The sequence below is a fragment of the Microcaecilia unicolor genome, chromosome 6 (assembly GCF_901765095.1).
Source record: "Microcaecilia unicolor chromosome 6, aMicUni1.1, whole genome shotgun sequence".
Classification (NCBI taxonomy): domain Eukaryota; kingdom Metazoa; phylum Chordata; class Amphibia; order Gymnophiona; family Siphonopidae; genus Microcaecilia; species Microcaecilia unicolor.
Window position 1 is genome coordinate 226,122,619 of NC_044036.1, and position 26,612 is coordinate 226,149,230.

Genomic DNA, 26,612 nt, shown 5'->3' on the forward strand with positions numbered 1-26,612 from the left:
CTCCCTCCCTGTCCTCCTCCTTCCCCCCCCCCCCCATCTGATGACTCTAGGTTCCCCCCCCCCATCTGATGACTCTAGGTAGGTTAGAAAGAGACTCTATGGCGTCAGTCGCCCTTTTTCATATATGTCCCAAACCTTGTGGTATTGGGCAAATGTACCTTTCCTTACAGCTGTCAGCTTAGACATCAACCTCACATTGTCCAGTCTTTCCAATACTTTCTGAAGTCCCGGTATATTCGGTTTCTTCCACGCTGCCACAATAGTTAATTTGCTTGCCACAAATAGTTGAGTAGCAAATTGATGAGTGACTCGGTTGATTCCTTTTGGCTTAAAGTGCAGCAGTCCATGTTTACTGGATATGCCACCACTGCTACATTGTTCAGAAATTACACTATTTCAAGTCCAGAACTTTTGTGCTTGGTCACATGCCCACCAGATATGAACCATATCCCCCTGGGCCCCGCATTGTCTCCAACATAGCCCAGACCCCATTTTATACATTTTTACCAGGCGGCTGGGCATATAATACCAACAGTACAAAATCTTGTGCCCATATTCCATTAACATACTAGAAGCTGATACTTGCAACAGGGATCTGAACGCCCGGCTCCATTGCATAAACTCATAAGTCTCTCCCATTGCCGCCTCCCACTTAGATGTGTAGTGTTCTACTGGGGTATCATAGAGCAATAGGGCCTTGTAGAGTCTATAGATACCCCTCCGTCCCCCTCCCCCCATCATTCCTTGTTCCAGCCGCATTTCTGCTAGACAACTCTTCCTCTGCTCTACGTTTAATGAAATCTTTTACCTGGAAGTATTGGAGCGCCTGTATCGGGAAGAGCCCATGTTCCCGACTTAGCTCTGTGTACGGGACCATTTGCCCTTGTTCATACATCTGGCCGAGCTTACATAAGCCCATTCTTTCCCATTCTAGGTAGGCCCCATCAGCTAACCCTGGCCCAAACTTAGGTGCAAATCTGAGAAACATATGTGTGTAGTATGTATGCCCTGGAAGAACTTCTCTCTTATTCTACTCCACATCCCCTGCGGTCACCGCAGTAGAGGGGGGCTTATCTTTGTTATTTCCTCCAGGTTATGCTTTGGGAGCCATGGAGCCACCTCTAAGGGAATAGGGCCCCACCATCCCCGTTCCATTACGTTACCTAATTTCCCCTCCCCTTGTAGCCACACTGCCAAGATTCTCAAGTGGGCAGCCTGATAGTATGCCTGTAGACATGGTACCCCCATCCCGCCTCTCTCCCTAGATTGGTACATCACCTCTCTTCGTACTCGGGGTGGCCTTTTCTTCCATATAAATGTGAACACTTTGCTCTTTAGGCCCCTCACATAACCTTCAGGTAATGCTATGAGTAGAGCCATAAATAAGTATAGAAGTTTTGTAAGGAGCATCATTTTCACTGCATTAATTCGCCCCATCCAAGACAGGATGAGTCCCTCCCACCTTATCATCTCACTAAATATTTCTTGTACTTTGTCTGGGAAATTGGTAGTGAAAAGCTCATCTAGTTTACGTGGTATATTAATTCCTAGGTATCTGATGTATTTTTTTTTGCCCACCTACAGGGAAACTGGGCCTTGAGCTGTTGTAACTGCCCCTCAGGAATATTTATGTCTAGGGCTTCAGACTTGTTGAAATTTATTTTAAAACCCGAAACCTCACCATACCTCTGGATCAACTCGCCCAGAATCGGGAGAGATACCAGAGGTTCCCTCAGCACTAACAAAATATCATCCACAAACATGAGAATTCTCGTCTCCAGCTCTTTCCATCTTGGTCCTCTGATCTCTAGTTGCGCTCTTACTTGAACGGCTAGAGGTTCCATCACTAAAGCAAATAATAATGGGGATAGAGTGCACCCCTGCCGCGTGCCTCTGTATAACCTAAATGTGGGGGAGAGGTGGCCATTTACCCGTACCGAGGCTTGCGGATCATTATATATTATCCTGAGCCACTCACCAAAACGCCCTATAATCCAACGACAGGATGCACAGCTGAGCCTTTCTTAAATGTACATTTTGCACCACATATAGAGTTTGCCTAATGTTGTTGAAGGTTTGTCTGCCCTGTATGAAACCCGCCTGATCTTCATGGATCAGCTCTGGGAGACATTTTTGTAGTCTAATTGCTAAGATCTTGGTGAAGATTTTATAATCCACTCCTAATAGGGAGATGGGCCTATATGAGCTACATTGCTGTGGGTCTTTCCCCAGTTTCGGTATTATTGTTATGGTGGCAAGATTCCACGTCGGTGGGAGACCCTTTTCTATCTCTAACGAATTAAAAACCCTCAGCAAAAGGGGAGCTACCAATTTGCTAAACATTTTGTAAAATTTGTTGGTGTATCCATCAGGCCCTGGGGCCTTGCCTGAGACTAGCTCCTTTATAGACTGTTCTACCTCTTTCAGTGTTATAAGCTCCGATAGCGTTTGTTGAGCACTCCTAGGTATCTGAGGGAGATCCACTTCTTCTAGATACTGTTCTATGGCTTCCTGGGTCTGTGGAGCTTCTGGCGTATACAGCGTCTTGTAGAAAGTTCTAAAGGCTGCTTGTAAATACTGCTCATCCGACAGTACCTCCCCCCTTTATCATCTACCAGGCCCCCTACTCCACTCCTAGCAGCATGCTGTTTCAATTTATAAGCTAAAAGCCAACTAGATTTATTCCCAAACTCAAAGTGGGACTGACATACTTTTTGCATCTGCTCAGAAATATCTGCCAATTCCAGTTCCCTTATTTGATCCCGGAGTCCCCGCGCCTGTGTCGTTAGCTCTACCGGTACCTGGGGGTCCCTCTCTCTGCACCTACTGTTCTATTTCTTGTAGCTTTGCCCTTAGCTTATTGTCCGCTGTGGAACGCTGTTTCCAGCAGTGTGAGCTCAGGGTTATCAGGTGGCCCTGTAAGACTGCCTTGAAGCCCTCCCAAAGAGTTACCAGGGAAACCTCTCCATTGTCATTAAATCTGATATAATCCTTAATGTGCTTTTCTATCTGGGCCACATTCTCTGGGTCGGACAGCAGAGCATCATCTAGACGCCAAAGGAGTTTTACTTCTGGTGACCCCCATCTTTTCAACTGGAGGAGCACAGATGAGTGGTCTGACCAGGTGCATGGGAGAATCTCTTGGGAGTCTATCAGCCCTAAGACTGTCGCATCACCTAGCCACCTGTCTATTCTCGAGGATGTTTGATGGACCGCTGAGAAGTCTGTGTACTGACACTGGGTGGGGTGGTCCCTACGCCAAAGATCTGTGAGTTGCCAGCGCTTTATCAGGTCTTGCAATTGCCGCCTACTTTCCCCATGTGTCCTTTCCTTCCCCTCTTCCCACCCTCTATTCCCTTCTTCTCATAGATATCCCCATATAATCCCCTCCCCCATTCCCAACAGAACCCCTTGCCTTTATGGCGCCTCATGGTATACCACTAGGCACCTAGTGAGAGAGAGAGCCAGAAGTAAGTCACTTACCGCCTACTCCCGTGGTTAACTTTCAACATATATAACCAAACCATTCTTTGCAGTCTTAAATGTGCCGTCAGTTTTTGTGCCATTATAGATGTCCAAAGTCTCGACTACCGGGACAATTGCCCCTCATGTTTATGCAGGCCTTCAGGTTACGTTTGTAGCTCATTGCTGTCGCTGCAGGCGTTTTGGCCCCTTTCCAACTCTTTTCCATTTCGGAGGGGCAATGTGTGTCTTACGCCGCTGAGTTCTGCTCTGGTCTGCTACATCTTTATCCATCTCAGCTTCTGGGCATGCCACCCGTGCCTCTTCCAATGATTTCACCTGCTGCATCTTACCCTCTTTATAAAAGACCAGGGCGAATGGATGCTGCCAACGATATCGAATGTTCAGTTTGCGTAGCAACCTTGTGAAAGGTCTAAGCTCATTTCTTCATTTTAGGGTCGCCGCTACCAAATCTTGATAAACCTCAATCTTATAGGTGTCCCAGGTAAATTCTTGGGCTTGGCGCGCAGCTTTCAGCACCTGCTCTTTAAGCTTGTAGCTGGAGAAGCATGCTATGATGTCCTTAGGAGCATTGTTCCTCGTGGAGCCCAGTGCTCTATGTGCTCTTTCCAGCTAGATGTCCTCCTCCTTTATGGGCACGCCGTTCATTCCTTACAGTTCCACAACCATCTTCTGGACCACCTCTTCAGAGTTTTGGTATGCGGGTGTCTCTGGTAGGCCCCGGAACCTTAGGTTGTTCTGGCGGCCTCTATTTTCTAGATCTTCCAGCTTTTCCATCTGTTGCCGTTGCTCTGCTCGCATATCGATCAGCTGTTGGTCCACCGCTCCCAGCGCTTCACTGTGGCTCTCTGAGTTGCCATTTCCTCAAGTCTGGTGCCCAGCTCGCGGATTTCGCTTCTGAGATTGGTCCCCAGCGTTGCTATTTCGGACCTCAGCGATTGCAGACTTGAGCTGATTTCCAGCAGGAATCTCCGACGGTAGGTTCGCTGTTTCATGTTGTTTCAAGACAGTGTCCGTTTGGCGGGGCTCCACCGCACCGGGCAGTTCTGGCGATTTCCCTGCCTCCGCCATTTTGTCTCCTCGTTTCTCCTCTCTCTTCGAGAAGGCAAAGAGCGCTGGGTCCACTCCCGAGGGCCTCTGGTTCATAAGTCGTCCAAGCTCAAATGATTCGGGAGTCTCTTCTTCGGGTATGCTAGTTCTTTTTTATGCTTTGATTTGGTTTAATCGCCTTTATTTAATGTGGGGAAGCGGGAGCTCCGTTCTCATGCGACCATGCTGTCTGATGACGTCACTTCCTCATCTCGTATTATGTATTTTTTAATGGAATAGCTTGAGGTTGAAAGAGGACAGATTAAGGACTAGCCTAAAATAAACATTTCTTCACAGACAGGGTACTTGATGCATGAAATAGCCTCCCTAATCAAGGTGGTAAAGGCAAAAGCAATATTAGATTCCATAAAAGCAATATCATATTCCATTAAGTTCTAGATTTTAACTGTACATAATAAAAGAATTCTAACCTCCAGCTGTGTTGATTGTCAGTCCAGAAAACAGCAGTTCCACATGTTGGTACCCAAAGTAGAATGTCATATGCTGCAAAACATAAACAAACAATCTTTACACTCTAGTGATCCTAAAAATCATAAAACACTAGTGTATGAATCATACAGTATGGAATTTATTTTTCTAGAAAGTTTTCCCAAAAGCATTTAATACTTACAGACTCTCAGATTAAATTCTTATGTGGTTTAAAAACCCTCTGCTGTAGGCAGAGCATAATGTGTTTACTTTCCGCTCCTCTACAAAACAGCAGCTAATGTAAACCAACATCCTGATCTATGCGGGCATCTTTACAGATATCAACATCTGATAGGAACATCAGCAGAAACACTTATTAGCCATGTTCACAGAGACAATACAAACTTATGAAGAAAACCAACTGGGTTGTGCTCTTCAAGTGGATGCAAAAAAAACTAAGTCCTGCATGCTTCACCCAATAAGAGTAACATGCAGCCTTACATACTCAGTATTTCGAATGACAAAGTAATGTACCATCTGTTTTCCATTTTGCTTGTATTGAACTAATAATACTCATCACAAAATATCGCTGGTTAAAAAAAAAATCCTTTCAAACATTAAACTTTACTTACAGGATAATTGCTGGATTAATTCCCAACTTTTCCACAGGCTTTTCAAATGTCATTTTTCTAGTTCCAATTCCTCACCTTCCCCAGGTGGTATAGAGACTGAGTTCTCAAACTCTGTGGACTTTTCCCTGACTTCACCTGCAGCACTGGTGGTTTCCACTTCCATGGGCTGGGGAAAATGGTCCTCCCCCTCCCCCCAGCCCTATCTCTCTGGGTAACCAGGATTTTTCCTGAACCTTCTTCACCTTTCATTTTACTAAAAGACCTGGGGCGCTGTCTGTTGGCTGCAAGGTTATTTGCAACCGGTTTTCTTAGGCTATCATTATTCCATAGAGCAGTAAGAAAGTATTGAGCTTGAGGTGGAAGTGCAGGTACAGAACAACACCCACCCACATCCCTGACAAAAGCTGTAACAATGGTCCCAGCCAGGCAACAGTGTAGTGGCATATTACCTCTTAGCCAGTGCCTGGTCACCCAGGTCCTGCCAGTAGGGCCAGGACCTATCTTGCATGCCTGTAGGGAGAAAACCCCCTCAGGGGAAAAACCATCTATCATATCCTTGACTCTGGGGTTCCCTGCTATGTCATTTCATTTGTGCCACATATCACAGATGTTCCCTGGGTAACAACCAGCAGCTCCCAGCTGTCCCTGTCTTCTGATAGCCAGATGTAACATTAAGGAAGCCATGTAGGATGTGTTGATGTCAACTGCAAACCTTAAACACAGTGGTCACCTGGCATTGAATATACAGGAATAACGCTGGTGGTGGTCAGCAAAAGGCTTACCACTGCTGGCTGAATATTTACCCCATTATTGTTAATATATTAATTTTAATTAATTCTCTTATTAGTTGATGCTTATATTATTACTTATATTTTATGATTGAAATTAAGTAAACAATAGTGCAAGGATCACCGTAAAGGACCCCAAGATATAAGGTCACCAAACAGATAAAGAGGAATCCAATAAAACCTATATGGAAATATAATGTTTGATTTCTTACAGAATACTTCAAAAAAATTTATTTTAAGGCAAGGAAAGATCTCAAAATGCCTGACCGCTTACTTTCAATTTTCAGCGGATTTAACTGGGGGTGTAGTGTTCATCACTGGTCATAAAAACCTTGCTTAGAGGCGAGAGACCAGCCCACTAGTCTTAGGTGGACCCTCACAGATAGTCTCTAGTGCTGTTTGCTCCCTGGCCACAACCTCCAGAACTGCCCTTGTCTTTAGAAAGGAGGCTAATTGAAGGTAAGCGTACCGGTCAGACCCCACTATCGGGAACTTCTCAAGGGCTGCAGGATAAGACAACGTCTCACCTTCGAACAATTGACCCCACATTTCGTAAACCCCCAGTGTGCCATCTTGTGAACACTCCTTTTGTCGTTCCGGGATAAAGATTGTAAGCTATGGGGGACAGACGAGACAATGTTGTACGTCGATGTAAAAACATACTATCCCAGTTCGAAAGGGTGACATATATCTAGAAGGACAGAGTCCCGCCTCCAGGGACCTAAGCGAACCCGGGATCCACATAAGAGCCCCTAGCGACCTTTCACCCAAAGTATATTGTTCAAGCTGCACCCACTGCCTATCCGGGTAGTCCTGAAACCATTCCACTGCTGCGCGTGCCTGAACCGCTCTATAGTACCAAGCCAGATTGGGTACTCCCAGCCCTCCTCTCGCCCTATCCTGGTACAGGACCGTGCGTGCCAAACGCGGACGCTTTCCCGCCCAGATAAAGTGCATATTGCGGTCCTGTAGCATTGATAAAAATTTACGTGGCATTTTGATTGGGAGAGCCTGAAACAGATAGAGCAGGCGCGGCAAAACATTCATCTTTACTGCTGCTATTCGGCCGAACCAGGAGAGGGCAAGATCCCCCCCACTTACCCAGGTCCTCGATAAGTACCCTTGCCAAACCTTTATAATTAACCGAGAAAAGATCCGAGAGGTCTGCCTTCAGGTTAACCCCCAGGTAGCGAATGCTTTTGTTAGCCCACCTGAAGGCATAGGAAGACCTCAGCGAATCCATGAGCTCCGTCGGAAGGGTAACATTCAAAACTTCAGATTTAGACATATTAACTTTAAATCCCAACACAGTCGAATATTCCTCTATCTCCCGCAGAAGCCCAGGGAAAGTGGTCACGGGGTGAGTAACAAACAACAAGACGTCGTCTGCGAAGAGGGCCAGTTTATGTATTCTCCCACCCATGGGGAGTCCTGATATATTTGGATTGGCTCTAAGCTGGGTTGCAAAAGGCTCCATTACCATTGCAAATAGTAGAGGGGACAAAGGGCAGCCCTGTCTAGTACCTCTATGTAAAGGTATCATCCCTGAGTTACCCCCATTTACACGAAAACAGGCTTTAGGAGAGCTATAGAATGCTTGGATCCATCCACGAAACTGCGGTCCTATCCCGAAGGTCTCCATCACTTTGTACATGAATGGCCAATGCACCCGGTCGAAGGCCTTTTCAGCGTCTAAGCTAAGGAGGCATAGAGGCTTCTTCATTATTTTAGCCAAATACATTAAATCGACCACTCACCTAGTGTTATCTGTGGCTTTTCTATAGGAGACAAATCCCACCTGATCGGGGTGGATAATAGCTGGGAGCAAAGGTGCCAGTCGGTTGGCCAGGACTTTAGCTAGAATTTTGACATCAGCGTTTAAGACGGATATTGGACGGAAGGACCCCATTCCTTATGATCTTTATTCGGCTTGGGCAGTACCGCAATCCAAGCTTCCAACATGGAGGTAGGCAAAGACTCCCCGTTCCCAATTAAGTTTAATAGATCAGCAAACAGTGGGGCTAACTCGGTGGCAAATTTCTTGTAGAATTCGTTAGGAAAACCGTCCAACCCTGGTGATTTACATGAGGGTAAGTGTTGAATAGCTTTTTGTACCTCAACTGGGGTGACCAGCGCATCAAGGGCAGCTCTCTGCTGATTGGTTAAGGAAGCTAGGTCACTCTCAGCTAAGTAATCTAGGATAGTATCTTCAGGGGGGTTGGTCTCCTGTGCATATAGTTCCTGGTAAAACTCGCTAAAGCACGAAAACAAGATGGCCGCTGAACTAACACGCTAGCAGGCAGTGCTCCTGCAGTTCGTCTGTGTTACCTTAGAGATGCCGAAACGACGAGGCAAGTCTGCTTCCCGGGCCCCAGAGCGTACGGTATCTTCGTTGCAAGACATCCGCTCCTTCCTACAGATGACTGCGCCATCATCTTGTACAGCGCCAGGATTGTCGGGAATAAGTCCGCTGATTCACGCTGGTGCAGATGGAAGCACAGCGGCGTCTCCTGGACTCGAGCTTACGCTCAGCCCTGACATGCGGGAACCGCCCCCACAGCCGTTTGGCTTTAGCACTCCTTCGGAGACGACTCTGAATCGTTCCCCCGATGGTGGTGAGACCGATCAAAGTCGGGAGGCGGAACAACTGCCGGTTGGAGAGCAATACGCCTTGATTGAGACACCGACCATACCAGCGATTTCGGAACGAAATGTTGCTGGTTTGAACGTGGATTTGTCTTCACAGGAAGAGGTAATACCACCACTTTTTTCCTTTCAAACTATAAAGCCAGCTGAAGTGACTATGGATTGTTTGTGGACCTTGATAGCAGATTTAGGGAAGTCACTTACTCCTCAAATAAATACGTTAAACCAGGAAATGAAAAATCATGAGGAAAAAATAAAAAAATTGGACATAAAAGTAGGGGAATTGGAAAAGTCAAAGGTGAAAAATGACTTAGATATGAAAACACTTCAAACACACCAGGAAGCAATGATGAAGGACTTGTCCTCATTAAGGAGAAAAACTGAACTTCTTGAAAATACCGTTAGAAATAATAATATACGGTTGTTAAATTTTCCCAAACATATTACTAAGCCTCCTAGGGAAATGTGGAAAAAATATTTGACGGAGATACTTGAAATAAAAGAAGAGCTGATTCCCCCTTTTACGTATGTTTACTATTTACCAACTAAAGAAAACTTGGAGGAAAAAAAAGAACAAGATCACTCGCTGAATGTAACGGCATTATTAGAATCAACAGACATTGAAGATATAATACCCACTACGTTAGTAGTGACTGTGGCGCTTGCACCAGACAAGCAATGGTTGATGTCTATGTTTTTTAAAAATAAGCATAAAACATTTCTTGGCCAGAAAATTCAGATGTTCCCTGATGTCTCTAGAGAGACACAAAAACGTAGGAAATTATTTCTATTAATGAAACCAGCAGTAACTCAGCTGGGTGCTACATTTTTCTTGCGGTATCCATGCAAGTGTGTGGTAAGGTACCAGTCCAATAAATTTACTTTTTTTGATCCTGCTCAACTAACAACATTTCTTATCTCAAGGCAAAATAGGGGTACCTTACCACCTACCCGTTGATTTAGTTTAAACGCTGTTGACACTAGCCTGTTATTTTTGTTAGTTTTATCCTAAAAAAAAAAAAAAAATGCTTAAAACATATTCCATTTCTAAAACATCTTGTTTTCAAATTGTGGACTTGAGCAGAAGTTTAAGTTTTTTCTTTCTTGCAATTTAATTTTCTTCTTTATTGATTCTGTAACATAATGCTTTTCAAACAAGTATGTACTTGATTATAAATGTAAAATCTTATAAATAAATAAATAAATAAAAAATTCGCTAAAGCACCTCCGTATGGCCTCAGATGTGTTCAGCAAGTCGCCCTTCGTGTCCCTAATGTGAGTGACCGTTCGGTCCACTTTTCGCCTGCGCAACTTTATAGCCAGGAGGCGTCCTGCCTTATTAGTAAATTCGTATGATCGAACTTTATTTCTGGATTGTAGCCAACTTAGCTGTTCGGAGTAAATAGAGTCCAGCTGGAGCCTCTGTCCGCGCAGCTCCTCCAAAACAGCAGAGGAACCACCTAGTTTGTGCTGTGCCTCCAGGATCCGAATCCTTTCCAGGCACCGCGCCAGCTGGGCCCTACGAACCCTCGCACGCCTACTAGCTATCTGTATAAAGTAGCCTCTCGAGACTGCCTTCATAGCATCCCACACAACACTGAGGGGTGGGCCCGATTCCATGTTGAGCTCCAGGTACTCTTTCAAGACCTTCCTACAGCCCTCCACCACCTCCCCCTCCAGTAATAGATCTGTGTTAAGTGTCCATCTTTTATCTTTGACCTCGGCTCTAATGGTCGGCAGGGTTACCCAAACTGGGGCATGGTCCAAGATTGTTACACTGCCAATTTCTGCTTTCGGGCCCCTCTCAGCTAATGTGACGTCAAGGAAGAGATAATCGATGCGTGAGTACGACTTGTGTACGGGAGAGAAAAATGTGTAGTCCCTAGTTGTCATATGACTTGGTATCTAAGGACTCTTTGGCGCTGAGCTCCATAGTCTACTCACTGGGGACCCTAGACATCTGGAGACTAAGTGCTGAGGTCTCCCGGATCTGTCCAACACAGAATCCATAACTTCATTAAAATCATCCCCCAAAATCAGAGAACCCCGGGTAAATATAGCTAGTAGGTTCTTCTTTTTGGTGTAGAAGGTCCCCTGGTGTTCATTTGGCGCGTATAGTGATGCAAGCGTAAGGTCTACTTGGTCTAGGACAATTTGCAAGAGCAAAAAACGCCCTCCCGGGTCTCGTTTAATTCTCAATATTTGGGCAGATATTGATTTATGGAACAAAACTGCCACCCCACGTTTTCTGGAATCATCGGCAGAGGAAGCAAAGAAGGCACTTGGGTAGTGTGGGTGGGCGAGGAGTCGCTCATGCGCCCTGCGGAGATGAGTCTCCTGCAGTTGTGGACAATATGCGGTTTTAGCAGCTGCAACTCTTTGAATAATTTCTGCCTTTTCTGAGGCATGTTCAGCCCCTTAACGTTATATGATAAAATTTTTAAATCTGTTCTCATTACTGGGATGTTACATCAGCTGTGTCTCCCACTGGATGGGGTCCACCCACTTCATGTATTTGTGCTGCCCAGTACCGGTAGTGCCCACAACCCACCAGTCCTCCCTCCCCCCGTCAATAACCCCCCCCCCTACCCACCTCATCCCCCCCTGTCTAGCACCAACTAGAGGGCACAAGTCCCAATAGTGGGAAGTGAGAAAGTAACACACCAGCATCCAGGCGACCCAGCCCCCCCCCCCCCCCCCCCCCCCCCCGAATTACCCGTCATCACCACCAGGGTCTAGAACCCTACTTGGGCGTCCATAATCGCCCATCCACATATTAGGCCCCTGCCCACCATCCATCCCCTTAAACTACCCCCCTTCATACATCACTTATAACTGTACAACAGCATACACAGTGTTTCCCACAACCTTTGTTACCATTTCCTCTATTAATTAAGAAACTAAAGTTCACTTATGCAAGAGATGGCAAAAAAAAACCCAACTTGAAACAGAACATAGCATTTGTTACTCTCTACATCGTTACCAACCAGGAAATCAGTGACAGCCAGTGTCCCTCTGGCCGAGTCATTAGATTCCTTTGATAGAGTGGTTCTACCAGGTTGCCACATCAGTTCAGGTTTCTTCCACAGCCACTTTTCTTTTTGGGTTATTCCTTTTAGGTGTGGCAGGGACCCGTTGCCACTTTTGGAGCTTTGTTTTCGTGGCTAACGCTAGTGCACCTGGAGGCTTGCTCGTTTGCACCAGGCCCGCCCCATGCAGGGATGTCCAGGCTTCGATCAGCGATGTGACTCTCAATTTAGCACCCTGTAGCGTGTAGATCAGGGAGAAAGGGAAGCCCCATCTGTATGTTATCTGCTCCTTGGTTAGAATGTCCAGAACTGGTTTCATGAGACGTCTTTGCTGCAGGGTGAACTGTGAAAGATCTTGATACACAGTTATTTTGGCCCCGCCATATTCCAGATTGGGCTTTTTCCTGGCGCAGTTGAGCAATTGTTCCTTCACTTCGTATCGGTGGAACCGGGTGATGATATCCCGTGCTCTGTTCTCCTGCCGCTGGCCCAGGGATCAATGCGCTCTATCAATCTCAATCTTCACCCCTGCAGCCTCGGCCCCCAGCAGACTGGCACACAGTGTTTGTACAATCTGCAGGACATCCTCGGTCTCACCTCCCTCAGGAACTCCGCGGAATCTGAGGTTGTTCCTCCTTCCCTGTTTTCAAGATCATCAAGCTTGTAAGTTAGGTCTATATTCTTTTGGTCTAAAGCTTGGAGATGGGTCTCGTGTGAAAGCAGTGCTCTTCCAGCTTAGTTTCTACATCTTCGACTCTGTTCCCCAGCTCACGGAGGTCGGAGCTCAGTGTCTCCATCCGATCCAGAATCTCATCCCTCGATTTTTTTATGTCTGCTTGTATACCAGACAGTATCTGACGAAGTTCGCCTGAGATTCCTTTTTTAATATGCGGTTTCCGCGATTCCGCCAACGACAGCGCTGAGTCAGAATCCGAGGGGGAGACCGGCGCCATTGCCTCATGGCGCTTCGTGGTTTTGGTTGACCCACCGCCAGCTGACTTCTCTTGCTCTTTAGATTGCGCCGAAGATGCTTTACTCATCCTGCTTTTGATAAGGAGCGATGGGGAACACTGCAGGCAGTTCCAAAAAGGCTGGTGATTGCTTTTTATTGCTTTTGTAATTATCGAGGAACGGGAGCTAGAGCGCTAGGCAGCCATCTGCATCGATGACGTCACTTCCTCCCCCGACTGGTTACTGTTTTAAACAGAAACCTTGTTTATTTCCTCACAGCGTTGAGCTTGTGGGAATTATATGAGTTAATTCATAATGTGTCACATTTAGTTACTGCCCTTGCTGCTGATTGTAATATGTGTTGCTTAACAATTGCAGACTTCTATCTTGTTATGAAGCAGCATTAAGTTGTGACCACAATAAGAGAGAGGGCAAGTCCAAGTAGAAGTCTTCATTTGTAATGTTCAAATGAGTTCTCAGATTCAAATTTCTCAGCCATTGTTTCAACAATGTTAGGTTCTATCAATCTTTTCACTTATTAAATTAATCAGTCAAGCAGCATAGGTTGCTTGTACAAATTAAAGGGCATTTAAAAGCATGTAAATCAGCAACTGACAGTTTTTAAGATCAGAGCTTTATGATAGATTATGAATTAACTCGTATAGTTCCCACAACCTCAACGCTGTGAGGAAATAAACAAGGTTTCTGTTTAAAACAGTAACCAGTTATGATTTTAATGAGACAAAATGTAATTTTAAAAAGAAATTTTCACTTACATTGTTCATACAAGTTTTTGTATGTTGACTTTCCAGTTTTCTTTTATAATGAAGCATATGGTAAATATATTTTTCAGAAAAAATTTTCAATGCTTTTCTTGTCGAAGCAGCCCTTGAAAAAGCCTGCAAGCGAAATGGATGGGGCTGCCGTCGGGCAACAGATAAGTGCTCAACCTTACTTTATATGTGAAAACAGCTGCTTCATAGTATCTCATAAAGAATTAGTAAAGGTTCTTCAAATCAAACAAAATTTGAAGTTAGCACTGAGAAAATAAAAAAAAATTTGGTTAAAGAATAAAAAAGAATAAAATTACTTTTGAAAATAAAATTGAAAAATTGAAGTAATTGTTCTAAGCAGGGTTTTTACGACCAGTGATGAACACCACGCCCCCAGTTAAAGCCACTGAAAATTGAAAGTAAGCGGTCGGGCGTTTTGAGGTCTTTTCCTTGCTTTTTTGAAAAAATTTTTTTGAAATATTCTATAAGAAATCAAACATTATATTTCCATATAGGTCTTATTGGATTCCTCTTTGATGATTGAAATTAAGCCTTCCTTCCTTTTCATTCCTTCTTTTAATTTTTGTAAATATTACTTTACGTTTTATAATTGTAAACCACATAGCTGTTATAATTTTGCAATATGTTAAATAAATTTGAACTGTAAACTGTCCTCCCCTCTTAACCATGACTCTCTCCATCTTCTGCATTCCCATTTCAATAACAGAAGTTCCTGTTCCTGTCCTCACTTTCCTCCCCTTTTATTTGAATTTATTTACCACCTTTATTGAAGGCATTCACTCGAGGTGTACAGTAAGAATAAACATGAGCAATAGACAATTACAGAGGTAACAATATTCAACTAACAATACAAAGTATGGCATAGTATACTACTTACAATGTAGATCATGACTCTCTACCCTTTGCATTCCCACTTCAAACACAGAGTTCCTGTTCCCCACTGAACAGCTGAGTTACAGGATTCCCCTTCTCCCATCTGCAAAGTCCCTCCCCAGGCACTAAATATTGAAGTTTCTACTACCACGCAGAGAGTTGAACGGGGGACAGAAACCTTACCCATTCCTGCCTGTCCCTGCTGGAATCTTACCCATCCCTGCAAGAATTTAACTTGTCCACATAAGAATTTAATGGTACATTAAAAAAAAAAATTTCCAGTTGGCTCTCTCGGTCTCTATCCGGGTTTGAGCCACAGCACTGCAGGCAAAGAAGGAACAGAAGTTGGAACACGCTGGTGTGTACATAAGTACATAAGTAATGCCACACTGGGAAAAGACCAAGGGTCCATCGAGCTTCTCAAATGTACAAACATTCTATACATGTTATTCCTGGAATTGTGGATTTTTCCCAAGTCCATTTAGTAGTGGTTTATGGACTTGTCCTTTAGGAAACCGTCTAACCCCTTTTTAAACTCTGCTAAGCTAACCGCCTTCATCATGTTCTCCGGCAACAAATTCCAGAGTTTAATTATGCGTTGGGTGAAGAAAAATTTTCTCTGATTTGTTTTAAATTTACTACACTGTAGTTTCATTGCATGCCCCCTAGTCCTAGTATTTTTGGAAAGCGTGAACAGACGCTTCACATCCACCTGTTCCACTCATTATTTTATATACCTCTATCACGTCTCCCCCTCAGCCATCTCTTCTCCAAGCTGAAAAGCCCTAGCCTCCTTAGTCTTTCTTCATAGGGAAGTCGTCCCATCCCCGCTATCATTTTAGTCGCCCTTCGCTGCACCTTTTCCAATTCTACTATATCTTTCTTGAGATGCGGCGACCAGAATTGAACACAATACTCAAGGTGCGGTCGCACCATGGAGCGATACAACGGCATTATAACATCCTCACACCTGTTTTTCATACCTTTCCTAATAATACCCAACATTCTATTCACTTTTCTACCCGCAGCAGCACACTGAGCAGAAGGTTTCAGTGTATTATCGACGACGACACCCAGATCCCTTTCTTGGTCCGTAACTCCTAACGTGGAACCTTGCATGACGTAGCTATAATTCGGGTTCTTTTTTCCCACATGCATCACCTTGCACTTGCTCACATTAATCATCATCTGCCATTTAGCCGCCCAGTCTCCCAGTCTCGTAAGGTCCTTCTGTAATTTTTCACAATCCTGTCGCGAGTTAACGACTTTGAATAACTTTGTGTCATCAGCAAATTTAATTACCTCGCTAGTTACTCCCATCTCTAAATCATTTATAAATATATTAAAAAGCAGCGGTCCTAGCACAGACCCCTGAGGAACCCTACTAACTACCCTTCCCCATTGTGAATACTGCCCATTTAACCCCACTCTCTGTTTCCTATCCTTCAACCAGTTTTTAATCCACAATAGGACTTTTCCTCCTATCCCATGACCCTCCAATTTTCTCTGTAGCCTTTCATGAGGTACCTTGTCAAACGCCTTTTGAAAATCCAGATACACAATATCATCTGGCTCCCCTTTCTCCACAAGTTTGTTTACTCCTTCAAAGAATTGAAGTAAATTGGTCAGGCAAGATTTCCCCACACACAAGCCGTGATGACTTGGTCTCAGTAATCAATGTCTTTGGATGTGCTCTGTAATTTTGTTTTTGATAATAGCCTCTACCATTTTCCCCGGCACCGAAGTCAGACTCACCGGTCTATAATTTCCTGGATCTCCTATGGAACCTTTTTTTTTAAATCGGCGTTACATTGGCCACCCTCCAATCTTCTGGTACCATGCTCAATTTTAAGGATAAATTGCATATCACTAACAGTAGCTCCTCAAGCTCATTTTTCAGTTCTATCAGTACTCTAGGATGAATACCATCCGGTCCAAGAGATTTGCTACTCTTCAGTTTGCTGAACTGCCCCATTACGTCCTCCAGGTTTACTGTGAAGTCAGTAAGTTTCTCTGACTCGTCCGCTTGAAATACCATTTCCGACACCGGTATCCCACCCAAATCTTCTTCGGTGAAGACCGAAGCAAAGAATTCATTCAATCTCTCCACTACGTCTTTATCTTCCTTGATCGCCCCTTTTACCCCTCGGTCATCCAGCGGCCCAACCGATTCTTTTGCCGGCTTTCTGCTTTTAATATACCGAAAAAAACCTTTTGCTATGTTTTTTGCCTCTAATGCTATCTTTTTTTCGTAAGCCCTCTTGGCCTTCTTTATCTGCGCCTTGCATTTGCTTTGACACTCCTTATGATGCTTCTTGTTATTTTCAGACGGTTCCTTCTTCCATATTTTGAAGGCATTTCTTTTAGCCCTAATAGATTCCTACACCTCACTTTTCAACCACGCTGGCTGTCTTTTGGACTTCCGTCTTTCTTTTCTAATTCGCGGAATATGTTTGGCCTGGGCCTCCAGGATGGTATTTTTGAACAATGTCCATGCCTGTTATACAGTTTTTACCCTCTCAGTTGCCCCCCCTAAGTTTTTTTTTTAACCGTTCTTCTCATTTTATCATAGTCTCCTTTTTTAAAGTTAAAAACTAACGTATTTGACTTCCTGTGTGTAGTTACTTCAAGGTTGATATCAAAACTGATCATATTATGATCACTGTTATCAAGCGGCCCCAGTACCATAACGTCCCTCACCAGATCATGCGCTCCACTAAAAACCAAGTCTAGAATTTTTCCTTCTCTTGTCGGCTGCTGCACCAGCTGCTCCATAAAGCTGTCCTTGATTTCATCAAGGAATTGTACCTCTCTAGCATGTCCCGATGTTACATTTACCCAGTCTATATTTGGATAATTGAAGTCACCCATTATTATCACATTGCCCATTTTGTTTGCGTCTCTGATTTCTTTTATCATTTCTGTGTCTACCTGCTCATCCTGGCGAGGCGGACGGTACACTATCACCATCCTTTTCCCTTTTATACATGGAATTTCAACCCACAATGATTCAAAGGTGTGATTTGTGTCCTGCTGAATTTGTAATCCGAGTCAAGGCTCTCGTTAATATACAATGCTACCCCTCCACCAGTCCGGTCCACCCTATCACTACGATATACTTTGTACCCCGGTATGACAGTGTCCCACTGGTTACCCTCCTTCCACCAGGTCTCAGAATGCCTATTATATCCAATTTTTCATTTGGTGCAATATATTCCAACTCTCCCATCTTATTTCTTAGACTCCTAGCATTTGCATATAGACATTTCAGAGTATGTTTGTTGTTCCTATTTGCATGATGCTTAGTACTTGACACTAATGATTTGCCATCTTTTGTCTGATCTTTAGTTGTATTTAAGGGCACCTGGCCTACCACGGTCTGTTGTGCAACCTCACTATCCAGAAACCCTATCTTCCCTGTTTGTGAGGTATCCTTGCAAGGTACCTTATCCCGAACCATGCGCTTTTGAGCGACTGTCAGCCTTCCCCCCGTTTCTAGTTTAAAAGCTGCTCTATCTCCTTTTAAAATGCCGATGCCAGCAGCCTGGTCCCACCCTGGTTAAGGTGGTCATCCTTTCGGAATAGGCTCCCCCTTCCCCAGAATGTTGTCCAGTTCCTAACAAATCTAAAACCCTCCTCCCTGCACCATGGTCTCATCCACGCATTGAGACTCCGGAGCTCTGCCTGTCTCTTTGGCCCTGCGCATGGAACAGGTAGCATTTCAGAAAATGCTACCCTAGAGGATCTGGATTTGAGCTTTCTGCCCAAGAGCCTAAATTTGGCTTCCAGAACCTCCCTCCCACATTCTCCTATGTCAATGGTACCACATGCTCCTGATAATAACTCAGGGGGTCTTTTACTAAGGCGCGCTTACATTTTTAGAGCACGCTAAAAAATAAGCGCACGCTAAACGTTAGAGATGCCAATGTATTCAGCCTGGCTGCCAAGAGGAAAGCCAGTATTTTAACATCCTGGTTAAGCAACGAAATGGGTGTGAAGAATAAGGGGCTGGCCTATCCTGGGTCGGCCACTAGAGGGCGCTGGTCCCATTTCTATGGGGGGGGGAAATGTCCAGGTCATGTTATTATTGAGGAGTCACTAGAGGGAGCCAGTAGGGGAACGTCCAGGTGGAGGTTGCTAGGACCAAGGAGAGTCCTGGGCTAGAAACAGGTGTAAGTTGTTATGGGCTGAGTCCTGCCTGGAATTAGGGGGAATAGCCTAACGGGGGGGGGGGGGGGGGATAAGCTAATCAACCTCCTTATACCTACCTGAGTTTGTGAAAGGAAAGAGAAGAGAGAAGAGCTGGAGGCTCGGGCAGCTGGTGGAAGAAGATCCCCTTGAAGGTACTGGCTGGACTCTGTGAACTTTTGATGAACTGTGTTGTGGATAGGACTATGTAGTAAGAACAGGGAACTAGCAGCCAGGGGCTGGAGGACAGAGCTGTACCCTCAGAGTGGGGGAAGAATATCCTGTTCAGGCCACAGGGACTCTTAGCACTGGGCCCAGGTGTCTGTGTATGAGGGCTCAGTGGGAAGACCTGTGAAAGTGTTTAAGCTGGAAGAAGTGTGCCCAGGTGGCTGGAATAAAGAGCTGCCTGATGAATATGCTGTTGTTGAGAACTGTCTAATCTACATCTAATTTGCATATTAAGAACAAGGTCACCCTGACTGAACAAGGGACCTAGGATCCTGAAGGTTGGTGTGTTCAGGGTGCTGGGAAGAGACTGGCCAGAGTCCTGCTCAGGAGCCACAGGCCATTGAGAGCAGGAGGAGAAGCCTTGTTTTCATAAGTGGTGGCAGTGGTGGGATCTGCAATGAACTTCCACATGGGAGAGGAGAGCTCTCGGTAAAGCAGAGGTGGTTCCAGATCAGACCAGTCGAGGGGCTGAAGTGAGATGGAGGTGTCCTTGGAGGTTCCAGAAGCCCATCAAGGGATCCAACACTGGCAAAAGCACTTTACTCACCTACCCCAGGTAAAGGGTACCTAGGGGGGAGGCGAGGGTGGATTCGTAAGATCTGGAGGCTTGGGCGTGGCTGTAGGGGATGGAGGAGGCCACAGGGAGGTGCAGCACAAGTGTGGGGGCCAGGAGAGTAAACAGGCCACACTTGGATTTGTTTTTTGTGATTACAGACTGCACCCCATCGGACGACCAGGAAGGATGGAGGCCTGAGAAGCCGGAGGCAGTTCAAACTGGAGAACCCTCGACTTCTCTTCACCACATTGAACTCTCTCCTCAAGGTGCCCCCCTCCCCCAACTCCCCCTTCATTATCTCCTCAGACCCTTGCTGAATTCTTTCACGACAAGGTTCAAAAGATAAACCTTGAATTCTCTACCTCGCCACCTCTCTCTCCACTAGTCTGTTCCCCTCTATCTCCTTCCCCTCATTCCTTTTCCTCCTTTCCTGAAGTTACTATAGAGGAAACTACACTTCTCCTTTCTTCCTCAAAATGTACCACCTGTTCCTCTGATCCCATTCCCACCCACCTTCTTAATGCCATCTCACCTGCTCTTATTCCTTTTATCTGTCACATTCTCAACCTCTCACTTTCCACTGCAACTGTCCATGCTGCGCACACCTCTCCTTAAGAAGCCTTCACTCGACCCTACTTGTCCCTCTAATTACTGACCCATCTCCCTCCTCCCTTTTCTCTCCAAATTACTTGAGCGTGCTGTTCACCACCGCTGCCTTGATTTTCTCTCCTCACATGCTATTCTTGACCCACTACAATCTGGTTTTCGCCTTCTCCACTCAACCGAAACTGCGCTTACTAAAGTCTCCAATGACCTATTACTGGCTAAATCCAGAGATCTCTATTCTATCCTCATTCTTCTTGATTTTTCCGCTGCTTTTGACACTGTCGATCACAGCATACTCCTCGATACCCTGTCCTCACTTGGATTCCAGGGCTCTGTCCTTTCCTGGTTCTCTTCCTACCTCTCCCTCCGCACCTTCAGTGTTCACTCTGTTCCTCTTCTACTTCTATCCCTCTGCCTGTTGGCGTACCTCAGGGTTCTGTTCTTGGTCCCCTCCTCTTTTCTATCTACACTTCTTCCCTTGGTTCATTAATCTCATCCCATGGCTTTTTCTACCATCTCTATGCTGACGACTCCCAAATCTACCTTTCGACCCCTGATATCTCACCTTGCATCCAAACCAAAGTTTCAGCATGCTTGTCTGACATTGCTGTCTAGATGTCTCAATGCCACCTGAAATTAAACATGACCAAAACCAAGCTTCTCATTTTTCCCCCCAAACCCACCTCCCCACTCCCCCCGTTTTCTATTTCTGTTGATGGCTCTCTCATTCTCCCTGTCTCCTCAGCTCGAAACCTTGGGGTCATCTTTGACTCTTCTCTCTCCTTCTCTGCTCATATCCAGCAGATCGCCAAGACCTATCGTTTCTTTCTTTACAACATCCGTAAAATCCGCCCCTTTCTTTCCGAGCACTTTACAAAAACCCTCATCCACACTCTTGTCACCTCTCGTTTAAACTACTGCAATCTGCTTCTTGCTGGCCTCCCACTTAGTCACCTCTCCCCTCGCCAATCGGTTCAAAACTCTGCTGCCCGTCTCGTCTTCCGCCAGGGTCGCTTTACTCATACTACCCCTCTCCTCAAGTCGCTTCACTGGCTCCCTATCCGTTTTCGCATCCTGTTCAAACTTCTTCTACTAACCTATAAATGTACTCACTCTGCTGCTCCCCAGTATCTCTCCACACTCGTCCTTCCCTACACCCCTTCCCGTGCACTCCGCTCCATGGATAAATCCTTCTTATCTGTTCCCTTCTCCACTACTGCCAACTCCAGACTTCGCGCCTTCTGTCTCGCTGCACCCTACGCCTGGAATAAACTTCCTGAGTCCCTACGTCTTGCCCCATCCTTGGCCACCTTTAAATCTAGACTGAAAGCCCACCTCTAACATTGCTTTTGACTAGTAACTACTTGTAACCACTCGCCTCCACCTATCCTCCTCTCCTCCTTCCTGTACACAATAATTGATTTGATTACTTTATTTTTTGTCTGTTAGATTGTAAGCTCTTTGAGCAGGGACTGTCTTTCTTCTATGTTTGTGCAGCGCTGCGTACACCTTGTAGCACTATAGAAATGCTAAATAGTAGTAGTAGTAGTAGAGATGAGAGGCCCAGGGCTTCGGGAGCACTTGCCTGAGTCGGTTGCCGATGGAAAAGATCTAACAAAGATGGACATTGAGAACCAGGTTTTGGGGACTTGCATGGGGGATGAGGGTCAGATAGGATCTGCTGCAGAGCGCCTGAAGGAGTCATCAGGTGACCCCTTTCTCGGAGAGATCGTGGTGAGGTCGGATGCCCCAGGAGGTAGGAGGTGGCTGCAGGGGATGGGGTCAGTTAGGCACCTCAGGTTCCCAGGAATGGGGGGGGGGAAGGGCCAAGCCATGTGAGGTGCTAAGAGAAACATAGTAACATAGTAGATGACGGCAGAAAAAGACCTGCACGGTCCCATCCAGTCTGCCCAACAAGACAACTCATGTGTGCTACTTTTGTGTATACCCTACTTTGATTTGTACCTGTGCTCAGCACTAGCCCCGCCTCCCAACCACCGGCTCTGGCATAGACCGTATATAAGTCTGCCCAGCACTATCCCCGCCTCCTACCACCGGCACAGACCGTATAAGTCTGCCCAGCGCTATCCCTGCCTCCCAACCTCCAGTCCCGCCTCCCACCACTGGCTCTGGCACAGACCGTATAAGTCTGCCCCGCACTATCCCTGCCTCCCAACCTCCAGCCCCGCCTCCCACTACCGGCTCTGCTATCCAATCTCGGTTAAGCTCCTGAGAAAGATAAGGGACCTAAGCGAGCTAGGTGACCCCTCCCTCAGAGGGATCATGGTATCGGTGGGCGCCCAGGAGGTAGGAGGGGGCTGCAGGGGATGAGGGTCAGATAGGGCCTGCTGTAGTGAAAGCCCCTCAGCCTAGTGAAAGGGAAGGGCCCGGGCCATGTGAAATGCTAAGTGGAAAAGAAAAGGTTGCTGAGGTGGAGCAGCAATTAGCTTAAGGGTGGGGGTATGTGAAGAATAAGGGGCTGTCCTATCCTGGGTAGGCCACTAGAGGGCACTGGTCCCATAGAAATGGGGGGAAATGTCCAGGTCATGTTATTACTGAGGAGTCACTAGAGGGAGCCAGTAGGGGAATGTCCAGGTGGAGGTTGCTAGGACCAAGGAGAGTCCTGGGCTAGAAACAGGTGTAAGTTGTTATGGGCTGAGTCCTGCCTGGAATTAGGGGAAGAGCCTAATGGGGGGGGGGGGGGGGGGGGGAGATAAGCTAATCAACCTCCTTATACCTACCTGAGTTTGTGAAAGGAAAGAGAAGAGAGGAGCTGGAGACCCGGGCAGCTGGTGGAAGAAGATCCCCTTGAAGGTACTGGCTGGACTCTGTGGACTTTTGATGAACTGTGTTGAGGATAGGACTATGTAGTAAGAACAGGGAACTAGCAGCCAGGGGCTGGAGGCCAGAGCTGTACCCTCAGAGTGGGAGAAGAATATCCTGTTCAGGCCAGAGGGACTGTTAGCACTGGGCCCAGGTGTCTATGTGTGAGGGCTCAGTGGGAAGACCTGTGAAAGTGTTCAAGCTGGAAGAAGTGTACCCAGGGGGCTGGAATAAAGAGCTGCCTGATGAATATGCTGCTGTTGAGAACTGTCTAAACTACATCTAATTTGCATATTAAGAACAAGGTCACCCTGAGTGAACAAGGGACCTAGGATCCTGAAGGTTGGTGTGTTCAGGGTGTTGGGAAGAGACCAGCCAGAGTCCTGCTCAGGAGCCATAGGCCAGTGAGGCCTGCTGGAGAGCAGGAGAAGCCTCGTTTTCACATGGGACAGAAGGATCCCCCCAGCTCCGCATCCTTCCCCGGCTTCAGTAAAATGGTAATAAAGACATGATTCATTGTGGGGCCCAATTTCTGGGTAGCATGCAAGTCATCACACATATTAAATTACCAAAACAAAAGACTTGATACTGATAATCCGGATTGCTGGCACCACTCAATCAAAGCGCATACAACAAAATGGTTATTTATTAAACCTAAATTTGCTCATGCTGTTCATCACGAACTATTATTTGAAAGAGCCCTCAGAACATACCATCACTTTTAAGGCAATATCATTTGTTTTTTGCCTGGGGGAATTGCACCTCTTTCATAGGGCTTTTTCTTATATGTGCATATACGTGTTATTGCAACAGTCCAAACGTGCTAACAAAATACTCATAAACAGTGCTCATACAAAACGTGAACTTATCTTTCAGACGATTCTTTGGCTGGCTCCATCCTTTTTGGTCTTTTATTTTTTTCTTTAGATGCCATTTGCTTTTTATGATGAAGCACCCTTGTTACTCTTAATTGCCGATCTCACACACATGAATCCATTAGGTTTCCCCTAGTCGCGCCTGACACCGTGGGTTCCACTGATTTCTTCAGGGACTCGGGTTAAATGTCATGCCTTCTCTTGTTGTCGGCTGAGACCGCAACACCATACTCTTTGATGCACTTGCTCAGTTCTTCCAAGGTGCTTTTATATCATTGGCTTAAATATATTACACAGGCATATAAGAGAGCTTTGTATGCCCAGCGCCCGTTGTTGCTCTTAGAAAGATCTAAACCAGAAATGGAACAGATGGTATGTGTATTGGGCTTTTCCACACTAGCCCCAGAAATAGCACACTTGATCCAAAAACATTGGCAAGTGTTGACTTTTCATCCTGTGTTTCAACAACATCCTTGTATAGCGTACACTCAGGGAAGGAATTTGAAAGATCAGTTGGTCCATACCAAGTTCCTTAATATTGACCAACAGAGAAATCAAGGGTGTCATAGCCCATGTGGAAAATGTCAATTCTGTGTTCAAACTAGTGTTTTGTGACAATGGACCCATGCAAGTACACAACAAATGTTTGTGATGGAGCATTTAACGACATGTCAATCATCTTATGTAGTGTACATTATCCACTGCCCTTGTACCTTATATTATGTGGGTCGCACGATAAGGACAATGAGAACCCGTTTGGTTGAACATAAAAGTCGTCTTACGACAAAAACACTTACAGCTCAGATGGTTTCTCATTGTTTACAACATCATCATGCGTTCTCAGATTTACGATGGTTCATTATAGACCACGTACCCCAGTTGGAAGGGGGTGGAGATCAAACAGCTGTGTTGACGCGGAGAGAGCAGTGGTGGATATTTAAGCTTTAGACCATTTATCCTCAAGGTCTCAATGAAAATATAGAGTGGAATTCCATGATTTGATTTAGCCTTGTTGGGAGAACTTTTTTAGATTGGATGTCATCCTTGATTGATTACATGTTGCTTGTTAATTTTTAACTTTTAGCTAATAAGAATGTGATTCTAGTAGTCCCGGTTGACTGATGGTAATTTATTTAATTGCAGTGACATCACGAGAGCGACCGGACATTTTTAAGCCAATGATATAAAAGTGCCTTGGAAGAACTGAGCAAGTGCATCAAAGAGTATGGTGTTGCGGTCTCAGCCGACAACAAGAGAAGGCATGACATTTAACCCGAGTCCTTGAAGAAATCAGTGAAACCCGCAGTGTTGGGCGCGACTAGGGGAAACCTAATGGATTCATGTGTGTGAGATTGGCAATTAAGAATAACAAGGGTGCGTCATCATAAAAAGCAAACGGCATCTAAAGAAAAAAATAAAAGACCAAAAAGGATGGAGCCAGCCAAAGAATCGTCTGAAAGATAAGTTCACGTTTTGTATGAGCACTGTTTATGAGTATTTTGTTAGCACGTTTGGACTGTTGCAATAGCACGTATATGCACATATAAGAAAAAGCCCTATGAAAGAGGTGCTATTCCACCAGGCAAAAAACAAATGATATTGCCTTAAAAGTGGTGGTCTTTATTACTACCGTTTTACTGAAGCCCTTCTCTGCACCTTTTCTAATTCTACTATATATTTTTTGAGATGCGGCGTCCAGAATATTTGAGGTACGGTCGCATCATGGAACGATACAAAGGCATTATAACATCCTCATTTTTGTTTTCCATTCCTTTCCTAATAATACCTAATTGTTATGATCGTGGTCAGAACCCCTCTCAAACTTACCTTTTTCCTGGTGGTCAGCTTAGCTGGCTTCTGTTTCTTTTGTCTGTCCTTTCTGAGCTGGCTCTCTCTCTCTCTGTGCTGGCAGCTTCCAGCAGCACGGGGCTAACTGTCTCACTTTACTGCAACTGTGAGTGTTGCCTGAGTTGCTCTGCTCTCTCTTTGGGTGTACTGGCTTCAAGTGCTTCACGGGACTGCATTGGTGTGGGTTGGGCCTCTCTGTGTCAGAGTGCTGTTGCCTGGGGCTAGGGAGTGTGACATCATCTGGGAGGGCCTTGATAAGGAAGTGGTGTTCTTTCCTTCAAGTCCTTTGCAACGGTTGTGTTTGCTTTAGGTAGGGTGGTGCATAGGGTTACCATTCGTCCGGATTTCCACGGACATGTCCTCTTTTAGAGTGCGCCGTGGGGAGTCCGGGCGGATTTCCGCATTTCCACGATTTGTCCGGGTTTCGTGACGTCGGGACTCGCAGGATCATCATCATCAGTCACTGACTCCTCTGATGCGCCGGCCAACGCAGGCAAGCTACACAGGCAGCGTCTGCGTGTGTGCGTGACAGCCAGCGCCTGCCTGCCTGAAGATCAGCTGATGATGACGCTGCACGGCACGCAGGCGCAGTTCCTGCTGTACTGCAGCTTGCCGCTTCTGATCCTGCCATAAAGTCGACGACGACGAGGGAAGCTGCAGCGTGAGCGTCTCTGCTGGAGTCTGGACAGCTCACGGCTGGAGTCCACTGTCCGGAGCGAGTGGAGTCGGTGATGCGGGGCCGAGCCAGCCCTGGCCCGCCCGCTGGCACCGAGA

General features: G+C 45.8%; 1 protein-coding gene across 3 annotated transcripts in view; it reads right to left on the bottom strand.

Annotated features, from left to right (window-relative positions):
* The window catches only part of SLC31A1 (solute carrier family 31 member 1), a 211,652-nt gene that overhangs the window by 122,237 nt on the left and 62,803 nt on the right, over positions 1–26,612 (bottom strand). For all 3 annotated transcript variants that reach the window (XM_030207168.1, XM_030207167.1, XM_030207169.1), the window contains exon 3: positions 5,004–5,076. In XM_030207168.1, the coding sequence (XP_030063028.1) occupies positions 5,004–5,076 (73 nt within the window). The remainder of the gene's footprint in view (positions 1–5,003; positions 5,077–26,612) is intronic.